The following is a 22123-nucleotide window of genomic DNA, read 5'->3' as shown; positions in this document are numbered from 1 at the left end:
TCTGTCTACCACTCTGCTAAACATTTTTATATGCAATGATATCTCATTCGGTCCTTATAGCTAGGTCCACCCCCAAGGCTTGTAAGGCCTGGAGTAAGTGTACAAACGGAAATTACATATGTGCCTAAATATGAGTTCTAAATTGGGATAACAAAGGGTTAAAATTTATCTATTGTCCTCTGACTTGATTACTTTTCCTTGACCTTAATTTGAAGACCTAGTCCAAAAGGCCTTCTCTGGTCCACTCTCATGGGTGCCTGAGAACATTTCACCTGATGTCAAGTTCTAGACACTCCCTAGCCCCCTGCAAACAGCTGTACCTTGCCCACCACCGGGTGCACCGTCAGACAGGGCCTAGGCTCCTGGGAGAAGGGGCCTGGGGAAGAGGCTGGCTCAGGGTTGAGTCATCGGAGCAGGGAATTCCAGAGGCCCAGATCTTCAGAGCCTGGTCTAGAAGAGGGAGGTACATGGACCACCCTCCTTTTCTGCCCCATGGGACCCCCTTGCCCAGGGGGGAGATGATAGCCAGAGGAGGGCCAGAGCAAGGCCCTGGGGGCTCAGGAGCCCAGGGCCCCTGAGGCCCCTCCCTGTCATCCAGCCTAAGAGTGGCATTGTTCTTAACAATCTCACGAGGTAAATATCATTCCCTTCACCAGAGTACAGATGAGGCTTCTGCAGAAGATTGCATAACTTGCTCAAGGTCGGTCGGCAGTAGACGCTGGAGCTGGGATTGGACTCCCCAGCACCTAACCCCAGAGCTCCTGCAATACTGTCACAGCTCACGGAGGAAAGGCCGTGGGCCTCTCTTCTGGAAAAACAGGCATTCAGCATTTCTCAGCCAACATGGGGGTGGGGGTGGGGTCCATGATCTCCTTGAAGCCCACTAGGGGCCCCAGCTTAAGAAGGTGGGGTGCTAAAAAAAAAAGAAGAAGGTGGGGTGCTGGTGAAGCAACGGTGGGGCTGTGGCAGGGGTCAGGGCATGTAGTGGGAGCAGGTTTTCAAGTTTGAATCAGCCTCCAGATGTATGATGAGTGGAGATCCAGGGAAGGAGATGGGATCTGTGACTGACGGAGGGGTCTGGATTGTTGGCAAGGGATTGTTGAAGAGGACAGTGAGAATAGCCGACCCTGGCTACCAGACCACCCCAAATAGCGTTTCTCACTCTTCCCTCAGAGGCTAGATAAGGCTTTCTGGGTAGAGGTCTCACTGCAGCCCTGCTACCAGGCTGTAACAGCAAGCAGGGAGGCCTGCCCTGGGCTCCTTCACCCCCGGACCCCAAAAGGGAGGCCCAGGGAACCTCCTGGAGGAGGGGGCAAAGGCAGAGTCTGAAGGGACAGCCTAGTTGGGAGAAATGAGAAGTAGGGGTGTGGCGGGAGGGTGTAGCTGGACGCAGATAGGGAGTGTTTGGCCCGGTTGCCTAGTTGGGAGCATCACGATTTCTCAGGAGTCCACGAAGAAATGGAAGAGGTTGGTGGGCGGTGGGCGGGGGCAGTTTGCAACTGGAAGCTTAGTTCCCGGAGCCCCAAGCCTCGGGGGCGAAGGCGGAGGGCTGCAGGCGCTGGAGTCCGCAGTGGGCCAGCCCACACGGGCTCACCCGCTGCGGCGGGGCGACCCGCGGACGTTCCAGTGGTCCCTCTGCGGTCCCGGGAGAGGGAGTCGCTACCCTACTCGTGGTCTCCAAAGCAGAACCAACACATCCTTCCAACACCAAGAGCTCCCTATCTACTCCCCCCCAAACTATCCTCCTAATTGGCAGCTCAGCGCCGGGAACGATGCGGGCGGCTGCGGGTGGCTCTGCAGTGCCAAGCCGCAGCCGCCCAGCCCGAGATGGTGAGGGAGTGGGGTGCCCGGCATGCTCCCGGGGCTCCCGGGTGGCGAGGTAGAGCGCGCCGGGCTGGGTGCGCAACGGGCGGGGGCGCCCGGGGCTCCGCGGCGGCCACCGCCCCTCCTGCGGCTGGAGCGCTTCCAGAGCAGAGGCGCAGCGCCGCTCTCTTCTGCGCCCGCTCAGCGGTCCTCGAGCTCGTCGCCGTCCTCCTCCCCTTGCTCCTCCTTCTCCTGCCGCTGCCCTCAGCAGCAGCTCCGGGAGCCGGCTCCTCCTCTCCCTCCCTCCCCCAGCTCTTGCGCTCTCTCCGCTAACTTTCCCCGAGCCCGGGCGGGCGGCGCAGAGCTGCCGGCGGCTTCGCCGCCCACTGCAGACCGCGGGCTGCGAGCGGCTGTGCCCTGTATCTCGTCCCCGCGCCCCCGGCGCGCTCCGGAGACCACACGAAGATGCCCGGGGCCGGGGACAGAGGCGCAGCCCGGGCGAGATGGCTGGGCACTGGGCTTTTGGGTAAGGCAGCCCCGGCTTGATCCCTTCTCTTTCTCCACCCTCTTCTCCCCGGGGAGGAGACACTTGGAAGAGAAGTGCCTCGGACCCGGGTGGGCTTTGGAGCGTGGCGTGGTACGGAATAAGCCCTGCTGCCACCAGTTTTTTGCCGGCCGCCCTGCTCGGACGGCTGTGCCCCCTGGGGACCGTGCGTGTCCCCCGCCCCGTGATTAGTTCTTTGCTGTCTCTGGTGCCTTCAGCTCCAGGCTTCTGGAGCTGTCTCTCGGGGCTGCAGTACGGGTCTCCCGGGTTCCGAGGTTTAGGGGTGCTAGGCGAGGGTGTCTGTGCCCTGGGTTGGGGGTAGGGAGGATGCCAGGGGGGTGCACGTGTGATCGTTGGGATGGTGCTTTCTACCCCTGCCCAGAGCTGTTTGCAACTTGGAGGCTTGTTGCCCAGGCATCAGGCATGCACCAATTGGAGGGGGTGGAGAGGGGAACGCGGGGGCGGAGGGGGGCTCCCCTTCCTCCTGGCCCTTTTTCTCTTTGTCTCCTCTGCCCTCTATCTCCTTCAGTGCCCACTGTCTTCCCTGAGGCTCCACACCAAGAACTGGAGAGGGTTGGAGGGACTTGGAGGATCATTCAAGCCCCCTTTTAGGAAGGATCTTGTCTCTCTTCTTAGGAAGAGATCCCACAGAGAGAACCTGTTTAATCTGCTCTCAGCTCTTGGTTTTGGGGGTGAATGTGAAGACTGAGGAGCTAGAGCCAGAGGCCACAGAAGGAACAGAGTCTTAATATCTATTAATATGGACATGATGGTTTCAAGTGGCGAACTCCAAGAGATTAGAGAATGAGGTTGGTCCAGAATATAATCTCCTCGTAAAACCGTAGCTGGATTTCGACGTAAACTGACTCCATCTCTGGCACCTGGACCTCTTCCTGTTTATACTTGTCAGATTTGGTTTTTGGCAGCTCCCCTCTCTGGACTGGGCGCATGATGTAGGCATTTGTGCTGAAAACAGGGAGACCCAGCTTTTAAGGGCAGTCGTTGCTGTTTCAGCAAATGTAAATAAACCGTCTGCAGACCTGCATGTTGGCACATGGTCCTGGAGGGAGAGAGAGTATTTCTCTCACTCACGGGCCACTGATTTCATTGCATGTCCCCAGCTAGAGAGAAGACGCTGGTGTTTTCTCCTGCCCCTTTGGCACAGATGTGTGCTGGTTTCACCGTGGCCCTAATGAGGTTGGTCTCCATGAGGTCTAAGACGTCTCTTTCCGGGGGGTGGGCACCGTGCTGCTGCACACCCCACTCCCCCCATCCCATTTCTGATCAGCTCCAGTTCTCACGGTGACCACAGCTGGGGTAAGGGGGTCACTGGGGACTTCACATGCATGTGGTTGTTAATCCAGCCCACTTATCAACACCTCTGGCTTCCCTTCGGCCTACTGCCCAGCTGGGTGGTGGGATGCCAGTGCCTGGGCCATTAGAATATTCATAGAACCACAGCGGGGGGGAAACCACACCACACCACACCACACACTGGGGGAGGACTGTGGGCAGAGTCTCCGTACTTTTCTCCAGGGGGAAGTCCCCACTTCTTCCAAGGACCATTCCATAAACTAGGTAGGAGCAGGAGCTCATTGGAGCAGGTTTGGGTGAGGCCCTGAGCTATCCTCTGGGAGCCCAGGAGAAAGCAGAGTGATTTTCAGGTGGGAGACTTACAGGCCCTAAAACTGGTCCTGCCTACTGTTCCCTGCCCCTCTGGTTTGCAGAGCGAATACCACCAGGGGCCCACTTTGGACCTCATCCAGGCGGCCACTGCTGAGCCCACCCAGGGGGCATTGCTTTGAGCTTGGGACCCAGACACCGTCCTTGCCCTCAGTCTGGCCCGGGGAGAGCAGAAGCAACTGGACAGCCCACTGCAGGAAGTGTGGAAACCATATCACAGAGCTCCTCAAAGGATGAGGAAAACAGGGTCCAGAGGGGGGAAGGAGGCTCGCCCAACAGGGCCAACTGATGGTCACGTGGACTAGAATCTAGGTCTCCTGGGCTCTGTTAGCTCAACTTGCCTCCTAGTTGACCAAAGTTGGCTGAGAGGGAAGGTCAGCAGGACTGTGCAGATGGGCCGAGGGAAGCGGGAGGCATGCAGGGATGGAGGCCTGGGGGCCCAGACGACTGTGGAGACTGGACACGGAGCATTAGCCTCCCAGGAGTCCTTCACCCTCCCCCGCCCAGACCCCTGGCTTCATGTTGAGCTCAGTCTCACAGACTGATCCTACAGATTTCTCCTAACCTCACAAGACGTCCTTCTCTTCAGTGGAGGAAGAGTTTCCCAAGCTGCATCATTGCAGCTGGGGTTTCCGTGGGTGCCAGTCCCTTCCAGAGCTTGTAACTGGTAATATATCTGTCCTGCCCACCCCTTCCTTGTTCCCTCATTTGCTTAATTGCTGTGTTCTGTGTTTAATTATCACTTGTGAGGGCGCTATGTTGCACAACCCTCTCTCCCTTGGTATGTATTTATTAAGGGCTTGTTTAATGAGAACACAATTAAGGAGAGGGTGCTCAGACCCGCTCAGAGAAAAGGAAAGGGAAGGGGAGGTAAGGAGTTAACGCAGAAGAGGGCGGGAAAGGGGAAAACTGGTGGGAGCGTGGGGTGGGGTGGGGGAGAATGTACCAGGTTTGAGTCTGGCCCTGGTGACTGTTTTTTTCTGGAGATGCTGCCTTATGGGGTATCCCAAAGCCCTTTGGCCTGTCCACCCCCAACTGGGTTCTGTGTGAGATGTAGACCCCAGCATAGATTCTCAGACTTCGCCCTCTTGCTGAGTGTGGGGATCCCCGCACAAGCCTAGGCGAGCATTCCGCATTCTGCAGTCCTGCAAGAGGAAGGATAAGCACACCGTTTGGGCTTGTTGGCAAAGCTGGTTTTGTTGAGCATCCAGTCGTCTCTGAGGGCCCTGCTTCTGTCTCCTCAAAGCTCCTGGGGGTGGGCAGGAAGTATGCAGGTTGCCTAGGGAGAGGGAGCTAAGATCTTTCCTTTGTCTCTGGGCCCAGGGGCCTTGGTTGGCCCAGCCCTGCCTCCCACAGCCTCCAGAGCCCGACCCCCCCGGGGGGGGGGGGGTCTTGTCCTGCTGCCTCGGCCCACTTTCTGCCTCTCAGCTCTAACTTGGAGCCTGTCTGACTCCCCTAGGGCCCCAGAGTATCAGCTTCCTTATTACAGTCAGCCTGTTTCCGCCTGCCATGCCAGGCAAAGCCTTGGAGCTAAACTTAGAGTCCAGGCCACCTTGCCCCTCTTTCCTCTCTGCCCTCAGGCCGTGTGTGTGTGTGTGTGTGTGTGTGTGTGTGTGTGTGTGTGTATGTGTGTGTGTGTCCCCGTGACAGATCCTTGGATGTGGGAAAAGATGGCAGACCATTTCCTGCCTTGGCATTTGCCTTGGAATGTCTGCTGGGGGTCTGAAGACTGGCTGGTGGGAGTATTTAATAAGATTTGCATGCACCGAGTACTTTTATTGCCTTATTTAGTGGAACCTTGGAGTCCCGAGTCAATCCTCCTACAGAGCCCCGTCGTACCCAGGAGAGGATGGGAGGGACGGAAGGCTTCAGAGAGGCATGAGCTTGCTGCTTAGGGCCTTTTAGTGAGCAAAGGCAAAGCTTTGGCGCTCAGGGTGGAAAGCTACAGGATCATGGGGACTTGCCCATCGGTCCCACGATGTCAGAGAGAGGCCCCCAATCCCAGATACACATGTGCACACACTGAAATTCTCAACAGCTGAAATTCTAAGCAGCGTATTTACTCCATGAGGTGGTACAGGGAGTGAGTACAAAACGTGTGAATGGCTTGGAGACAAGCTCAGACACTGGTTACTAAGCGAGGGGGGCCCTGGTTACTTCCAGACCTGGGATGAAGGCCAGACCTGCTCCCTCCCTCCATTAGAACGCCATCCATCCTCCTCTACCAGCAGGGTGCCTCGGTCAGGGGGGATGGACTCACTGAAGTCCTTCCTGTGTTTTGTAAGCTTGTGTTTTGGCTTCACACCAAGCTCAGAAGATAGGAAAGACAACCGTCCTAGTTGTCCTAGTTTGGGGGCCTGCGTGCTGGATGTGGCATCCCTGACTTTCTCAAGGTCAGCAGGCCAGCAGGCAGAGCAGGGCCTGCCTTGCACCTGCTGACCACCCCCTACCCCGCTCCTGGCCTGGCCATCCTACTGAAGCTCTTCTCTGGGGGTCTCCAGTAGATCAACACTCTGGCCTTGCTCCCTCTGTCCCCCTAGCACAGCTTCACATGGGAGAGAGCACCCCGGGGAGGGAGGGAGACAGGCCCCTGGGGCTTTCCTAAGCAGGAGCCTCTCAGACATTGAGGGGCAGGGCTTCCAGATTGCTGGGAGGATGTGTGGTGCAGAGGCCAGCCCTGCCCACCTTCTCTGATGCCTTCCCTTGGACAGGGCTCTGGACTTATCTGTGAAAGCCTCTGTGCCTTTCCTTTGTCCCCTCCAGGCTGTGGGGAGAATGGCAGTGTTTCACTGTGGCAGTCCAGAGGATCTTACTTAAGTCACTCACACAGGCACACACTAATCAGGCAGAAATGTGCATTGTCATGAGCTAGACCTTAAAGAAATAGTCTGTCCTCTGTTCTGGACTGTTCTTTTGCTCTCTCTCTCTCTCTTTTTTTTTTTTTTTTTTTTGGCTTCTACCTATTTAAAGCAGTTTGAAAGATTTTACTTTGGATGTGTATTTTTGGTACTCTTGGAGATCCTATTCTGGCTGGGGTTGGGGAGGTGATCTGACACCTGACTTGAGTTCCCCCATCTTCCCCAGGATCCAGGTTCCTGGGCAAGGGGTTTCAGGGAGCACTGGAGGCTGGAGCTGTGGTTCTCCTTGGAGCTCAGGCCCCGAGGGAGGTCTGTAGTTATCAGGAAGAGTCTCCTGGGGGCTTTTCTGTCATAGCTCCGTATTCTCTTCCTTGGTTTGGAAGAAGATTGGAGATGGGAAGCAGAGCTGGGTTCTCCTACGTCATCTGGGCTGGAGGGCTGACTCTCCTGTCTGGTCTCTGTCCCCGACCTCCTGGGGAGGTGTGCCGCAGAGCAGGAGCAGAGGTAGAAAGAAAGCCTTGCGCGCTAAGCAGAGGTAGCCTTGACAGTGTCAGTACCTCTTATTCCCCTCATTGGGGGTGTGGCCTTGAGCAAGTTCATGTCTCTGAGCCTGTTTCTTCATTCTGCATACTGAGGATAAAAATAATGACCACACAGGATTAGTATAAGGATTAAATGAGACAATGTATATAAAATGCCTGTCCTTTCTTAGAGGAAATGCCCAGCCCCCAATTCACCATTTACTCTGTGGCCCTGGGCCAGTTACTTAACCTCTCAGAGCCTCAATTTCATCTAATCTGTAAGATGAGAAAAAGTCTACCTACCTTTTGGTGTTCTAATAAAAGTTGGCGTTCCTATGTAGAAACACTCTAGCACAGTAGTTCTCGAGGTATTATCCCTGATCCCAGCAGTCCCTGGAGTCATTTAGAAATGCAAGTTTTCAGGCACTAGATCTACTGAATCAGAAACTCCAGAGGGAGGGCCAAGCTCTTTGGTGTCCTCCAGGTGATCTGATGTTCCCTCAAATTGGAAAAGCCACTGCTCTAGAACACTTCCTGGCACCTAAGATCCGATCAAAGGAGGGCTAACTTCTCAGCACTGACGGGAACCTTGGTGGGCAAGTCCCACTATATTAGGATGTAAGAAAGGATTTTTTTTCCCCCCTTTGGGGCTTTGGAATGCTAGAAATGTTTCTTGTTGACCTTAGGTAGGTCACTTAACCTCTCTGTGCTTTGTTGTCTCCTCTGTAAGCGGGACCTATGCTAGTATGTCCCTCATAGGATGGGGTTGAGGATCAAATGGGCACATCAGCTATTATCGACAGTGGCAGGGGTCATGATGGGTCACTGCACCCCTGGGGTTCTTTCTGGCCTTTGGAGGTAAGAACGCTCCCCTTTGCCTTCAGAAGCTAGGGTGATGCGAAGAAGGTCAGAGGAGCCCCAAGGGCAAGGAACAGAGCAGCCAGCTCTCTTCAAGCCTTCTCTGTCATTTAAAAAGCATTGCTTAGGGGAGAAAAGCAAGGGAAAGCTGTTGATAGGGGCCATGGGGGATCAAGGTAGACAAAGGAGGATCTTCTTTAGGAGTGAGGATGGGCTCGAAAGAGCAAGGTTGTTGACCTTTAAAACAAAGACGACCCTGGCTCTCTTGGGAACAACACCAATTCTGGGGATGGACCTGGGACAACAGAGGGTTTCAGGGGGCCCGGTCAGTACACCTGGTCACCACAACTGGGTATCCTCCCATGTGGGGCCTTGTGGTCCTGTGTCTCCAGCAGGCAGTGAGAGTAACAGATCAGTCTGGGGCCTCAAAGAGTGGCGTAGGATCGAAGTAGCTGAGAGAAGGTGCGGTCTGGGAGGAAACATTGGGCAAACTTTGGGACAGGAATTAGTCCAGCCGTATGGCTCCCCTCAACTGCCCACGAGCTCTTAGGTCAGACCTGGGCTCAGACTTCAAGAATCCCTAGAAGTTGTACAACTTTGGGCAAGACACTTTGCTCTTCTGAGTCTCGCCTTTCCCATCTGTAAATGCAGGATTAGTGATACCCATCTTACTAGTGTGGGTTGGGAAGGCAATATCCGCTGGCAGCTCGTAGCAAGGTTCTGGGCCCAGAAAGGGGGGGTCTCTGGGAACCCGACTAGGACTGTCTCTGAGACCTCAGGTGCCCCTTTCACGTCGTGGCTAGGACACCACCTAGGCATCTTATTCTGACGCCCCTCCCCTTGGGCCTCCTCCAGGACTCTGTAGGACAGGAGGGCCAGGGCCCGTTACAAGGACTCATGAGGGGGGAGTCCCAAAGGCCAAGAGTGGAGACTAATGGTTTCCACTCGCCCCAGTGGCGGGGGTGTGTGTGTGGGGGAGGGTCCAGAGGGACCAGCGGTCCTGCACCCTCTCCAAGCCGCCCCGGCTCCAGCATCCCTGGGGTCGGGAATCGGCCTCCACCGGTGTCTCCCGCCCTCCCTCCCACTCTCTCCTGGGATCGCGTTCCGCGCGCTCGCTCGCCGCTACCCGGTGCGGCCCAGTCCCTTCCCCGCCTGGGCCGGCTCCCTCCTGTTCCGGGGGTCCCGACCCGTGGTCCGAGGGTGTGGGACCCCGCCGGCCAAGCACGCTGGGGCGGGAGGTGGCCCTCTGCCTCTCCGCCTGTTGGCGCCGGTGAGCGTGTCCAGGGCTCGCGGATGAGAGGCGGCGGCGCAGTGTCGCGGGATGCGTTTGGCCATTTTCTCTTCTCCGCGAGGGACTAGGCTCCGGCACGCCCCCTCCGCTCTTCTCCTGCCCCGGGCCCCGCCCCACTCCCCATCCGGGAAATGTAACCAGGGGGCAGCGCACCGTCCTATGAGAAACTCCCACGGCAAACAGGTGGAGCCCGTCCCGCGCACCGGGTGGTGCGGGGATGGCACTTGCGGGGTCTGCGCCCGCAGGGTAGGGGCGCGGCCTCGCGGCAAGGGCCTCGTTTTCCTGGGTTGGGGCGACCTCTGGTGGTCATTCCGGGTGCCACACGGGCAGCTCCCTGGCCCAGGCCGAGGGGGAGAGATGAATGAGGGCAGGTGGCTCAGGCAGTGTTAACTGAGGTAAAGAGAACCATCCTCCGGAAGTTGATACACAGGGCGACAGCGACCTCCCTGCCTGGCCTGGCCACTCCTCCCTGCCCGAGTGTCCTCTTCCAGAGCTCCAGGCTGGAGATTCCAGTGAGGTTTTCTTAAGAGAGGTGGTGCCTGTCACACAGGTCTCTTCCTGCTCCCGGTGTCCTTGTCGCTGGAGGTGTCTGTGGGAAAGGCCACCACCATCTACGCTGTCAATGGCACAGAGATCCTGCTACCCTGCACCTTCTCCAGCTGCTTTGGCTTTCAAGACCTCCACTTCTGGTGGTCCTACAACATCAGTGATACCTACAGGATTGTAAGTAGTAGGGGAAGGGACAGGACATCTCAGACACTCCTCCCTTCCCTATCACCTCACCCCTGCCTTCCTTTCCCCTGTTCTGGTCCCTTCTGGACTGACCTCACTGTGATGGTCCCCAGAATCCACCTATTGTCATCCTTTCTCCTAGCATTCTTTCCAGAGCCTGTCCAGAAGGATCTAAGTGGAAAGGATGCTTAGACGGTGTTGCCAGAATTTGGGTTTGTTGGAGTTCTTGGCTAGAGTCCTTTGTCTGGTCTGAAGAAATGCCTGAAACTTGGATAGTTTGTGTAAAAATAATTCAATTTAAAAGACAGGAGAGAGAAAGACCTTTGGAAGGCTTGGGGAGAGGAAATGAGAAGAGTCCAAATGTGAGAAGGCTGGGGAACTGGACCTAGAAAGAACGGAGGGGCGGCTAGGGAAGAGGAAGGTCTTCTGAGGGTGCACCAGCAGGGCTGTGGGCTGGCGGTGGAGATGGACCAGCCCGCAGGTGTTTAGTGAGTACTCACGGTGCAGTCTCGTAGGGGACCCGAAGTGTACATAAGGAGGCCACAAGAGACCAACTCTGGATGTAATGAAACACTGGGCTCAGGGCCGCTGATGGACAGTGCTGTAGGATTGACCCAAATATTGATGGAGAGCCAGAATTCAGATGGACAGGGTACAAGTCGTCAGCAAAAGCTGTGGATGGTGGTGGTGACAGAGGGAAATAAGAGTGGTAATTGCCAGAGCCATTACGTAAAAGGCTTTTATGAAGAAAGAGATAAAAGCTGTGCTGCATTCCAGGGAGATCTTAATGACAGAAAATGGGTTTAGCTTGAAGCAAGTGAAATTCAGGTTAGACAGGCAGCGCTATCGGTATTGGAAGGAAACCAAGTTGGGGGGAGCACCTCTGGCTGTAGGCTCTCTCAAGACCTGGACAGTGAGGCACCCAAGGAATGGGCTGGAGTGATGCGGTGACTCTTGAGGACCACGATTCTTTCTGAGCCCCCTCTTCCCCATCCCTTTCCTGCCCTAGCTCATAGACGGGACGGTAAAGAACGAGAAGTCCGACCCCAAGGTGAAGTTCAAAAGTGATGATCGCATCACTCTGGAGGGTTCCACTAAGGAGAAGATGAACAACATTTCCATTCTGCTGAGGAACCTGGAATTCAGCGACACAGGCAAATACACCTGTCATGTGCAGAACCCCAAGGAGAATAATTTTCAGCACCAGGCTACCATCTTCCTCCAAGTCGTTGATAAACGTAAGCAGTGGGGGCTGGGATGAGGGCAGTGGGATGGGAAGCATGGCGGGGAGCCCCACTCAGTGGGGTCAAAGGGCATTTCAGTCAAATGGCAAAATGGACCACCTTGGTGTTTTCTTTTGCTTTACGCTTTTGAAAGTTACTGGAGTCACTTCTGGAAGCTCAGATAACCTGGCTCTAATACCTAGTCTGCCCCTGAATAGCTTATGATAAAGACTTCGCCCCTCAGGGCCTGGTTTTCCTCACCTGCAAATTCTGCCCCATCCTAGGATGCTCGTGAGAAGCAGGAATGGGATATAGGATGGTTCGTGGTGGGAAAGTTCTCTGTGTGAGCTGATGATTACTGCTCTTGTGTATGCCCCTAGCAACTGTTAATTGAACGCCAGGCATCTGAACAAAAGGGACATGAATAATCCCCAGTGTTCTTCCTTGAGGAAGGACTATAGTCCAGGGTAAGACAGAAAATGGGTCAACAGAGGACAGACCGAGGGACAGAGCATGTAGAGCCACAGGCAACTGAGACTGAGTTACTGCTGTCCTCTGGAGGCGGAACCACAGCTGAGGACAGCAGTCTGCCACAGGTGGGGCAGGGGGACAGGGAGGAAGCCTGTGAGGAGCAGCCAGCTGGTCACATGACCACTGACACTAGAGGTGGTTAGAGAAGGGGCTGGTGGGATTATGCTGGGCTTCATGGATGGGGAGCCTGGAAGGTGAAGGGGGCACAGAAATAGAGAAAAAGGGAAGAAACCTGTTTGTGCTGCATTTCTTGGGTGCCTGGGAACTCACTGCTCTCCTGGATGAAGTGAGGTGCTTGGAGAGAGAGAGATGCCCATGGGTTCACTGTTGACTGTGCCAAGGGCAGAGCCAGAGGCCTTCCAGGCAGCTCTCTCTGAGCCTAGAGCTGTTGGAGTCAAGGCTGCGTATGGCATCATCTCATCCTTTCGTCGGTCTGGATGTTGTCTTGCTTGTGCTCAGCCTTTGCGGGAGGGAAGAGGAGGGGAAGGGAACCAACATTTATGAAGGATAAATTTATGGAGGATCTTGAACACTGAGTTAGGTGCTGTCCATTACCTTTGCATCTTTGTCCCTCCCATGTCCCTTTGAAGGCATCTTCCTATTTATAGATTCCTTCATTCATCTAGTCAACAAATATCTGTTGAGCAACAACTTATGTGGCACCTACTGTGGCATGAACAAGGTAGACAAGTTTCTGCCTTTATGGAATTTCCATCTAGTCAGGGGAGATATGTAGTAAACAAAATAAGAAGAAAATGGTGTTGTATGAGGGAGCATGGCTGGTGTTGTAGGGAAAAAGCAAAATGGGGAGGGAGAGATGGGGTGCCAGCAGGGTCACCAGGGAAGGCCTCACGGAAAAGGTGACACAGCATAAGGACCTTTGAGGGACCAATGAGGATGTCTTTGGGAAGATAGTCCAGGCAGAAGGAACAGCAAGTGCAAAGGCCCTGAGGCCTATACTTGAACATCAATGAGGCCAATGTGGCTGGAGCAGGGCAAATAGCAAGAAATTAGTCAAGTTAAGCCATGTTATGTGGAGCCTTGTAAGCCTGCATGAGATGGGAGCCATTGAAGAGCTCTGAGCAGATGAGTTAACCTAGAACAAGCTCTCTGTGGGGCCAAAAATAGACAATGAAGTAAGGAGTCTGGTTAAGAGGCCCCTACAAATGTCTAGGCCGGATGTCTTGAGCCAATGTGGTATTGAGAGATCAGATTCTGGAATTTTTTTAAAAAATATTTTATTTATTTATTTAACAGAGAAAGACAAAATGAGAGAGGGAACACAAGCAGGGGGAGTGGGAGAGGGAGAAACAGGCTTCTTGCAGAGCAGGGAGCCCAATGCCGGGCTCGATTCCAGAACCCTGGAATCATGACCTGAACTGAAGGCGGATGCTTAACGATTGAGCATCCCAGGTGCCCCTGGATTCTGGAATTTTTAAGTTAAGTCTGTTAGGATTCTCAGGGGGATTGAATGTGGGGTTCGGAGAAGGAAGGGGTCATGGATGACTCCAAGGATTTTGGTCAGAACAGTGGGAAGGATGGAGTTTTCTCAATGGAGGTGGGGAGATGGAGCAGGTTCCAGAGGTCACGAGTTCAGTTTTCAGATGAGGAAGCTGAGGGAGAGGGCTAACGTGGCCAGCTCAGAGTTACCAGCCTGTTAGTGACTACTGAGACCCTGAAGTTAAAATCCAGACGCCCTGACCCCAAAGTCTTCCAGCCACGTAAAAGTTGTTTCAGGGAGATTCTTGATTTTTCCTGTGTGGACGAAGGAGGTCCAGAAAGAGACAATGACATGTTTAATGTGGCAATTTTGGGGGCCAAGTCAAACCACGGTGGGCCCTGAGTGTGAATTATTCCAGAACCGTGTGTGTGTCCATGGGAAAGTATGTGTGTGAGGGGTTGTGCCTTAGCCGGGTAGCCACCATGTTCCAGCTTCTGTTTCCTGTGGGGGTGGGTGCATCCCAGATGCCAGGGTTGGAGGGGTGTAGTCATCGGGCTGCCATCGTGCTGGGCTCCAGGTGACTCCTGCTCCCCTCACCTGCCCCCTTCTCTCCCTGATCTGGCCATACAGTGGAAGAAGTGGACAACACGGTGACCCTCATCATCCTGGGCGTCGTGGGTGGGGTCATCGGGCTCCTCATCCTCATCCTGCTGGTCAAGAAGTTCATTGCCTTCATCATCAAGAAGACTCAGGAGAAGAAGTGAGTTGACTCCATTGCGCGCTCCTGTCCTCCCACTGGCCCACCACCCACTCCTGTCTTGTGTTGTGGGTGTTCCCAGCATCGTCTCATTCCACCGTCATCTGCCCCCATCCACCTTCATCCTTCCATCTGTCCCCTCGTCACGTCCTCTCTTCCCACTCCTACTACTCTTTGCTGTCTCCCAGCCCCTCTTCCTGTCCCTCCTAGTACATATTTATTGAGCACAATGGGTTCCCTGAGTACATGAACTTACTCTTCCTTATCCGGCTTCCTCATGCATCCCATTAAACGTCTCTCTTTCCATTTGTACCTCCCCAACCTAAGTCCTACCAAAGGATTTAGATGCCTTGTTTTTTTCCATCAGAGAAAAGCCAAGATTCCATGAATAGAAACTCTAAAATGGGAAGACCCTTCTAGAGAGATCGGAGTCTTACTGTGAGACTCTGGAAGTTCACATGGGGGAGACTAAAAAAAAACCCCACAAAGGCTCATAGGGCCTCCCCAGAAGCCTCAGGGTGAGCTCAGGTTTGAGATAGACATCTTAAGGAGAAGAGGAGGGAAAACAGGGAGGTAGAGAGGGTGTGAGCTCAAGGTCCAGAATTGCTAGAACTATGTCAGGCTCCAGAGAAGCAGGAGTGAATGTAAAAAGGCATTTGGAAATTGTATTTTTTAAAAAATTTTATTTATTTACTTGAGAAAGAGAGAGAGAGAGAAATAGAGTGAGAGGGGGCGAGAGAACACAGGCATGAATGAGGGGAAGGGGCAGAGAGAGGGAGAAGCAGACTCTCCACTGAGCAGGGAACCCCATGCGGGGCTCGATCCCAGGATCCCGAAATCATGACCTGAGCCAAAGGCAGGTGTTTAACTGACTGAGCCACTCAGGTGCCCCTGGAAGTTGTATTATCAGCAAGAAAGATGAGAGGAGACATTGGAGCAGAGAGAGGGGTAGCAGCAAGGAGATGCCAGGGGGAAGGGAGAGCTGCTCTCTTTCTGTCCCTGTTCACTCTGCTTTGTTGAGAGAGGGAATTAGGCTTGAAAGGGCAGAAGTTGTGCTGGTAACAAGGGAAGGAAGCTGAAGTCAGGAAGGCACCGGGGGGTGGGGAAGGGGAGGCACTGACTGAGATAGATGGAGAATTCTTGGATTGTCTCCTTGCGTCGTGGCCAGAGTTTTGGAGATTTTGAAAGAGAGGCCAGGGGCATGGAGTTAGACCAAATTCTCTTTTTGGTTTTGCTACTGATGGTTAGCAAAACTGGAAAACCGATTATTCAACCCGTGGTTTAAGAGCACCTAGAAAAGAAAATAGCGATCCTTGGGAGCTGCCATGGGCTCATCAAGAACAAGGCAGGCCAGACATTTTCCTGCCAGGGCACTGGTGGATCAGGAGACGGCTGCGGGCAGTAATGATTCTTGTTACTCAGTGAATGCCCACCACGTGTTAGGTACTGTGTTAGGTATTTATGTGATAGCCACGATTTTTATATTTTACAGTCGAGCGTGGTGGGGCTCAGAGTGGTGATATAGCTTGCCCAAGGCCACACAGCTGGAAAGTGTTAGACCTGAAAGTGTTAGACCTGTTTGCATCCTGGCTTGTTTGGCTTCAAAGCTTTAACCACGGTCACTGTATCCTCCTGATTCGGGTAGTATATCCAGAGTTCATTCATTCCTTCTTTCATGTGATGGCTGTTTCTGAAGTAGCGTGTACAAGGCACTGTGCCAGGTGCTGTAGGAAATTCTGGAAGGAATGAGATTCTGCCCGTGAGTAAAGAAGACAGGGCGTGTATGCAAATCAATGTGAGACAAGGTAGAGAGGATGGGTGCCAGCAAAGACATGTTATAGAATGATCCAGGGCTTCCAAAGAGGGTGGAATACTAGGGAAGGGTTTTTGGTTGAAGGATGTTTGTGGCAGGCCTTGCAAGACGATGTAATGTAAGCCCTGGGGAGGGTGAGGAGAAGGTCGTTCCTGAACTGCTGAGAGCAGAGGCAGGGTCTAGGAAGAGACATGTGTCTGGAGAACAAGGCGTTTTGTCAGTTGAGAGACTGGGGGGATTGGTAGGGGGAAGGAGAGAACAAGCCTGCACAGGGCATTGCCGGGAGACCCCTGGGGACTGGGCAGTCTGGGTTGAGACTGGCTTTTTTCCTGGGTTCAGAGGGGCTGATGAAGGCTTTCAGGGCCTGGCATGATCAGAAGGCTCTGGAAGAAGGGGTCTGGCCTTGATGAGCGCAGGGAGGGCAGGGGGAGGCTGGAGGCAGGAGACAGACCACAGGGAAACTTGAGAGGGGTCCTCTGAGCGCGAGGAAAGCCTGCATGAACAGCAGAGATGGGGTGGCTTCCCCAGAAGGGAGGTGTTGGACAACATCTCAGGGTTTCCACTCATGGGGCAGTTCCCCCTCTCTCCTTTCCTGCTCATCTTTGTCGGTCTCAAATTCTGTGACCTGTCCAAAGAGCCCTCCCTGACCCCTCGGAGGAGGCTTCCTATGTGGATCCCTCTTTGGTAAACCCTTCCTCCTATCACTTATCACATCGTACTGTGGTTACTCATTGAATGTCACGTTCTCTGGAAGACTGTGAGTTTTCTGAGAGCAGGCAGCCTCCTAGTCTGACAACGTGCTTGGTACCCAGCAGATCCTCGGAAAAGCAATATAGAGTGCTTGGGAGTACAGTGATGTGGACAGGAATTGTCTGGGTTGACTACCTTAAGTATAGAGATATGTAGGTAGATTGATCAATCGATCGATCGATTTGCATAGAGGTCTTTATTGGTATGCCACAGGCCTCTGCTCATTCATTGTTATTAATATTTGAATTACACCAGGAATGATATCAAGTTTTCAGGGACCTAGTGACTATGTTGGAGAACAAAACTGGGATCTAGGAGGAGCTTGAAAGGCTGGAGCTACGGACTAAATTTTGCAGAACAAAACGGATGAAGACAAAATAGTTAAGTCCTTCCTGAAGGCCTCGAAGCCGGCTACACAAGTCCGGGGTAAGGATGAGATAGTTCAGCCACAGCAGCCGTGAAACAGGCTTGAAAGTTTTCCCAAGCAGCAAGCTCAAACTGATGTAGCTGTGAGGTTCCCCGGAGCGCTCTGCACAGCCCGGGTGCTGCGGGCGAGGGTAGGGTGGGACATGCTCGCTCTGGAGCGTGTCCAGCTGCCAGCAGGAGGTGGGGATGTCTTCCCAAGTAACTATCTCCCCTTCCTGCTGCCATCTCCCATCCTACCACACTCTGCCCACCTCCGCCTTCCCTGCTGCCCAGACCTCGGCCTGCACCGCCACTGGCGTGAGCATTCTTCTCCCTCTGGTCACAGCCAGCTCAGAGAGGAAGGGGGTCTGCGGAAGGAGCTCTTTGACCTTGCCATTGCCATACTGCCTGCTGGCCTGCACCCTTCCCGCTGGGTTGGTGCAGCCTGGGAATGAACCTGGTTTGGCTCCCCTGTGCACTGATCCCTAAGACCAGCGCCTGGTGCCCTTGCCTTTCACCAGGCTGGGATGACTCGGTGATAGTGGGCCTTATGGGCTCTCTCTGCGTGCCAGGCCCTGTTCTAGGTGCTTAGTGATGCCTCACAGCATCCCCATGAAGAAGGTCATCGTCATATCCATTTTATAGATGAGAAAACTGAGGCCCAGAGGGGTTCAGTGACTTGACCTCTTGCCACCTTTGCCTGACAGAGGGCCATGGGGTCGGCATGGGGCTGGTCGCAGGGCCCAGGCTTCTGTCCACAGCCAAGCCCTTACTCTGGTCCCTCTCCTCACCCGCTCACCAGCTCCCTCTCCTCCTTTCTCCCTCTCCAGGAAGGAGTGCCTTGTGAGTTCCTCAGGGAATGATAACACAGAGAATGGGCTGCCTGGCTCTAAGGCGGAAGAGAAACCACCAACCAAAGTGTGAGCCCCCGCTGGGGGCCAAGCCGCAGCCTGGGCCTCACTTGCTGATGACGAACTGATGCTTGAGCCATGTCCGTGAACCCACGTGCCTGAGACACCTGCTGCTTGGCTCCAACTGTAGTCTTCCTGGAGAGAAACTGGGGTCCTGCCCAGCCTGCCTGCTCCCTCCCAGCCAGGGCTCCCAAGGGATGGGGGCTGGCCAGGGGAGGGGGCTTGTGGAAAGTTCAGGAAAGGAAAGGAGGGCTGGGTGGTGTGGAGGGCGGTTTCCCTGACACCTGGGGTACATGGGGTCTTCTTTAGTCTCCTGACCCTGTATGAGCAATACCTTGGTTTTCCTCCAGTTTTCTCTTTAAGAGAGACTTGGGGGGATCATGAGGCCTGCCCTAACAGATGAATAATAGTGTGGAGATCTAACCCTTTTGGTGGTGGATGTGGCCTAGAAGATTCTGTACAGGATCCGGGGCGGGAGCCTACTGGAGGGGTGCTGATAGTGAGAGGCTCCGATGGATACTGACCCCCCAGGTCCCTCTAGTAAGGCGCTTCCCTCCCTCCCACACAGGGTGTCTGGCAGCCCCTGATCCATCCCCACTCCCCAGACCCCTGCCACCCCCCCTGCTTCTTGGAGTCTGTGAACCCTCCCAACTAGGGCTGGCCACCCTGGTCTTGGGGTCCCGGCCCCCCTAGCCTGCTCCTCTGATCTCTGAGTTTCTAAGGGGCTCGTGTTGGGGAGCCTCCCGCCTTCCTGGAGCACTGGGGTGCTACCTATGCCTTTCCTAGCATTTCTCCTTGGGGAAACAGGACTGCAGAGATGGGAGAGCCTATGTCCGGGACCTCTTGGCCACTGGGATGCCCACCCCAGCCCCACCCATCCTGGCTGCCCCTTCTTGGCATGGCTGGCCCATTGCCGCCCCTGGGAACTCCTGAGCCTGCCTCCCCTCCGCTCTTCTTTCCCTGAGGCAGCAGGTGGCATCCTCTTGCTTGAGGTGTTGTTCCCTCAAATCCTCCCCTCCCACGGATTCACGCCCACACCTCCCTTGCCTCTTGCTCATCCATCACACCTTCTCCCCTGGCCCAGGGTTGTTCACCTCCACCCTGGGGTCAAGGGCTTGCTTTCACCTCAGGGATCCTCTTGCTTCAGAAGAGGGAGCCCCTTGTGTTTTCTGGCTGCTTCCTGTTCAGCTCTGTCACCCCTTCCTCACCTCCCCCAGGGTTGGGGAGGAGCAGGGAGAGGGTTCTCATTCTTCCTTTGCTTTCCTGAGAACTGGTTTGCACACCCCTGTGTGGGGGGCTGGACTGTGCCTTAGCTTGTCATGTCCAGGCTCATCCCCTCCATCCCCTCTCCAGCCTGTGCATGACAGCCAGCCCTGGGGTGTCGCTATGAGGGGTTCCCCAACCTGCCTCCGCCCAAGGTCATGCTGGAGACCCTGGAGCTGGGGTGGTGCCACCCACGGCCCCCTGGACAGTGATGGAATCTTGGAGCTGTTGGGAGACAGTGGTAGTGTCCCCACGGGGCGGGAGGGATTAAGTGAGTGCTGCGGTGTTAGAGGAGGACTCTGCCATCTGCTTCTGCTCACTTCCTCTCTGATACTCTGTCCTTTGGGCCTGGGAGGAATGCGAGGGCAGTAGCCTCCCTTTCCAGAGGTTTTTTTTTTTTTTTTTTTCCCTTTCCTTCCTCCTTTCCAAAGAGGTTATGGGGACTGCCTCAGGATTCTCCCTGTTAAAAAGCAGCTGCTGGCTTCCCCCAGGATGGGGGTAGGGGAGACTGAGGAGCAGCAGCTCCGGCAGGTGCCTGGCTGTGGCCTGTGCCCCTCACCCCACCTGATGGGTTCGCAGGGTCCCACTTTGATCTGCCTGCAGGACTCCCATCCTTGTCCCCCCAGAACCTGAGGCGCAGGCTCAGATTGTCCTGGTTGGGAAGCAGACAGACAAGAGCTACCAGCCATTTGGAAAACTTCTTGTGTCTACCTTCATGAAAGCTGCTTTCTTTCTCCCTCCCAGCTCCAACATTTGAATGAGCTGAATCAGCTGGGCTCCCCTTACTGGCTTTGGAGGAGGCCAGGTATAAAGAGCAGGGGGGCTGTGGGGGAAGAGCATCATCCTTTCCACTCCTGGGTCTACTATTGACTGATAGGTGGGTCATGCATCTTCTCTGGGCTCAGCTTTTCCCATCTATAAAGTGGGTGTAATCATATGTACCTACCTCCTGGGTTGTGGGGCTTGGTGAGTTTTTGTTTTAAAACAAACAAACAAACAAACAAACAGACAAACAGACAAACAACTTTTTGGCTTGGAAAGGGATCTAGGAGGCCAGGCATTATAATTGGAGGAATTGTTCCAAGTCTGTCCTGTCCTCACCTCTGTGTCCCATCCCTAGGAGACACATGCACACACACTCACACACGCACACTCGCACGCATGCACTTTCTCTCTCACTCTTGCGCACGTTCTCTCTCTTCCCACTCCTCCCCCTTGGAATTATTTTAGTCTTTGTAATATTAGAAACTTTGGCTCTGATGCTTAAAGCTTCTTATCCACGACTCTTGTTTGGGAGTTTCCAATAGAGGTGAGATGATAGGGAATCTGGGGGACATTTTGGGTAGTCCCAGTGACTGCGGGCACTATGGACATTTAGAGAGTGCTCAGGAATGCTCAGCTTCATCCTCACAACAGAGAATTGTTGTGCCCTAATGCTGGGGTGCAACCCATGGAGGAACATGGGCATGGATTTGCAGTAGAATGTCTGTGGGCAAAGCCATCTTCTCAGAAAGAGCCTCAGTGCATGCAGATCTGCAGGGGCTGGTGAAGGTGTTTCCCGGGCTTGTGGGCTAGAGAGAACCATTTACAGAGCTGATCTTGGGAGCCCTGCAGGCACGCAGCTGTGCTGACAGTCAAGTCAGTGAGACCAAAGATACAGTTTTCTGAGCTCCCCATCTTTGACCTCAAAACGGGACCTCAGCATTCCAGGCCTTGGGTTTCTCCCTGGGTAGGAATTGAACAAAAGCTCATCAGAATGAATCTGTGAGGCTATAGTGATCTGCGAGAGGGGTCAATGGACTTCAGACATTACCCACCTGCCTGGCTGATCAGAGCAGGAGGTGAAGCGAGGGGTGTGACAGCGTGTCCCAGAGATGGTGGCAGGTGATGGTGTATATGGAGATGCATGCCTGTGGCCTGGGGGTCTAGATGGGGGAGACTCGGCAACATTTGGGGAGCCATCTTCCCTGGCCTGAGCTACACCTGTTGGGACACCAGGAACCTGAGAAAAGATAAGAGACAGAGGGGAAGACCAGCCATGCTCTTTGGTTCCATAACTCTGTGACTCCACGACTCCCTCCCACCGTTATGGACAGCTGCCAGGAGTGCTAGAGGAGGGAGGGCAAGGAGGGGAATTTCTTGGGAAAAAACCCTATAGCTTGCTTCACCTCACTGTGTCCCAGGTTGGAGTCCCTCCCCTCCCACCTCCCACCTAATATTCAGAGCTTTTGACTATCTTATGCATGGTTTATTCCTCTGGCTTGGATGACAATACCCATAGTCACTTTTTTTTTTTTTTTATATATATATAACTATAGATCAAAACAATGCAGCAGGGGGTCTGAGGCCTCTGGTCCATGGGTGCCTCTGGGAGGCACAGATATGCACACACCCAGCAATGACTTGTGTTCAAGCACAGAACAGATGTGATCAACTATCCTGCCTTTATAACACGTTTGGCATTGTAGAATTTTATTTAGCTTTGCCTTGAATGAAATAAAAATTATGTTTAATAGAAATGGCTTGGGGTTTCCATCTTTGACTTATTGAGAGTTGGGTTCCTTTTTTTTTTTTTTTAAGATTTTATTTATTTATTTGACAGAGAGAGATCACAAGTAGACAGAGAGGCAGGCAGAGAGAGAGAGGGAAGCAGGCTCCCTGCCGAGCAGAGAGCCCGACGTGGGACTCGATCCCAGGACCCTGAGATCATGACCTGAGCTGAAGGCAGTGGCTCAACCC

At 54.1% G+C, this 22123-nt stretch overlaps 1 protein-coding gene across 2 annotated transcripts; it reads left to right on the top strand.

The window, feature by feature from the left end:
• The first annotated feature begins 1941 nt into the window (after positions 1-1941).
• On the top strand, positions 1942-21903 carry SCN4B (sodium voltage-gated channel beta subunit 4). Of its 2 annotated transcripts, XM_059182034.1 has the most exons (5): positions 2129-2329; positions 10109-10281; positions 11300-11528; positions 14116-14245; positions 18041-21903. In XM_059182034.1, the coding sequence occupies exons 1-5, from the start codon at positions 2269-2271 to the stop codon at positions 18132-18134; spliced, it is 687 nt and encodes a 228-aa protein (XP_059038017.1). In that variant the 5' UTR covers positions 2129-2268; the 3' UTR covers positions 18135-21903. The 2 variants fall into 2 exon arrangements, with proteins under 2 accessions (XP_059038009.1, XP_059038017.1); XM_059182026.1 differs by lacking the exon at positions 10109-10281 and having other exon boundaries at positions 1942-2329.
• The last annotated feature ends 220 nt before the right edge of the window (positions 21904-22123 follow it).

Source organism: Mustela lutreola, chromosome 1, assembly GCF_030435805.1.
Source record: "Mustela lutreola isolate mMusLut2 chromosome 1, mMusLut2.pri, whole genome shotgun sequence".
In the NCBI taxonomy this organism is placed as follows: Eukaryota; Metazoa; Chordata; class Mammalia; order Carnivora; family Mustelidae; genus Mustela; species Mustela lutreola.
This window is presented reverse-complemented; position numbering and strand designations above follow the sequence as displayed.

What these genes read in the sequence shown, in the direction of transcription:
- SCN4B (XM_059182034.1), top strand. Translation starts at nt 2,269, where the DNA reads ATGCCCGGGGCCGGGGACAGAGGCGCAGCCCGGGCGAGATGGCTGGGC. An exon ending in TCAGTGATACCTACAGGATT is followed by an intron (nt 10,282 to 11,299) that starts GTAAGTAGTAGG and finishes TTCCTGCCCTAG; the next exon opens with CTCATAGACGGGACGGTAAA. An exon ending in CCTCCAAGTCGTTGATAAAC is followed by an intron (nt 11,529 to 14,115) that starts GTAAGCAGTGGG and finishes CTGGCCATACAG; the next exon opens with TGGAAGAAGTGGACAACACG.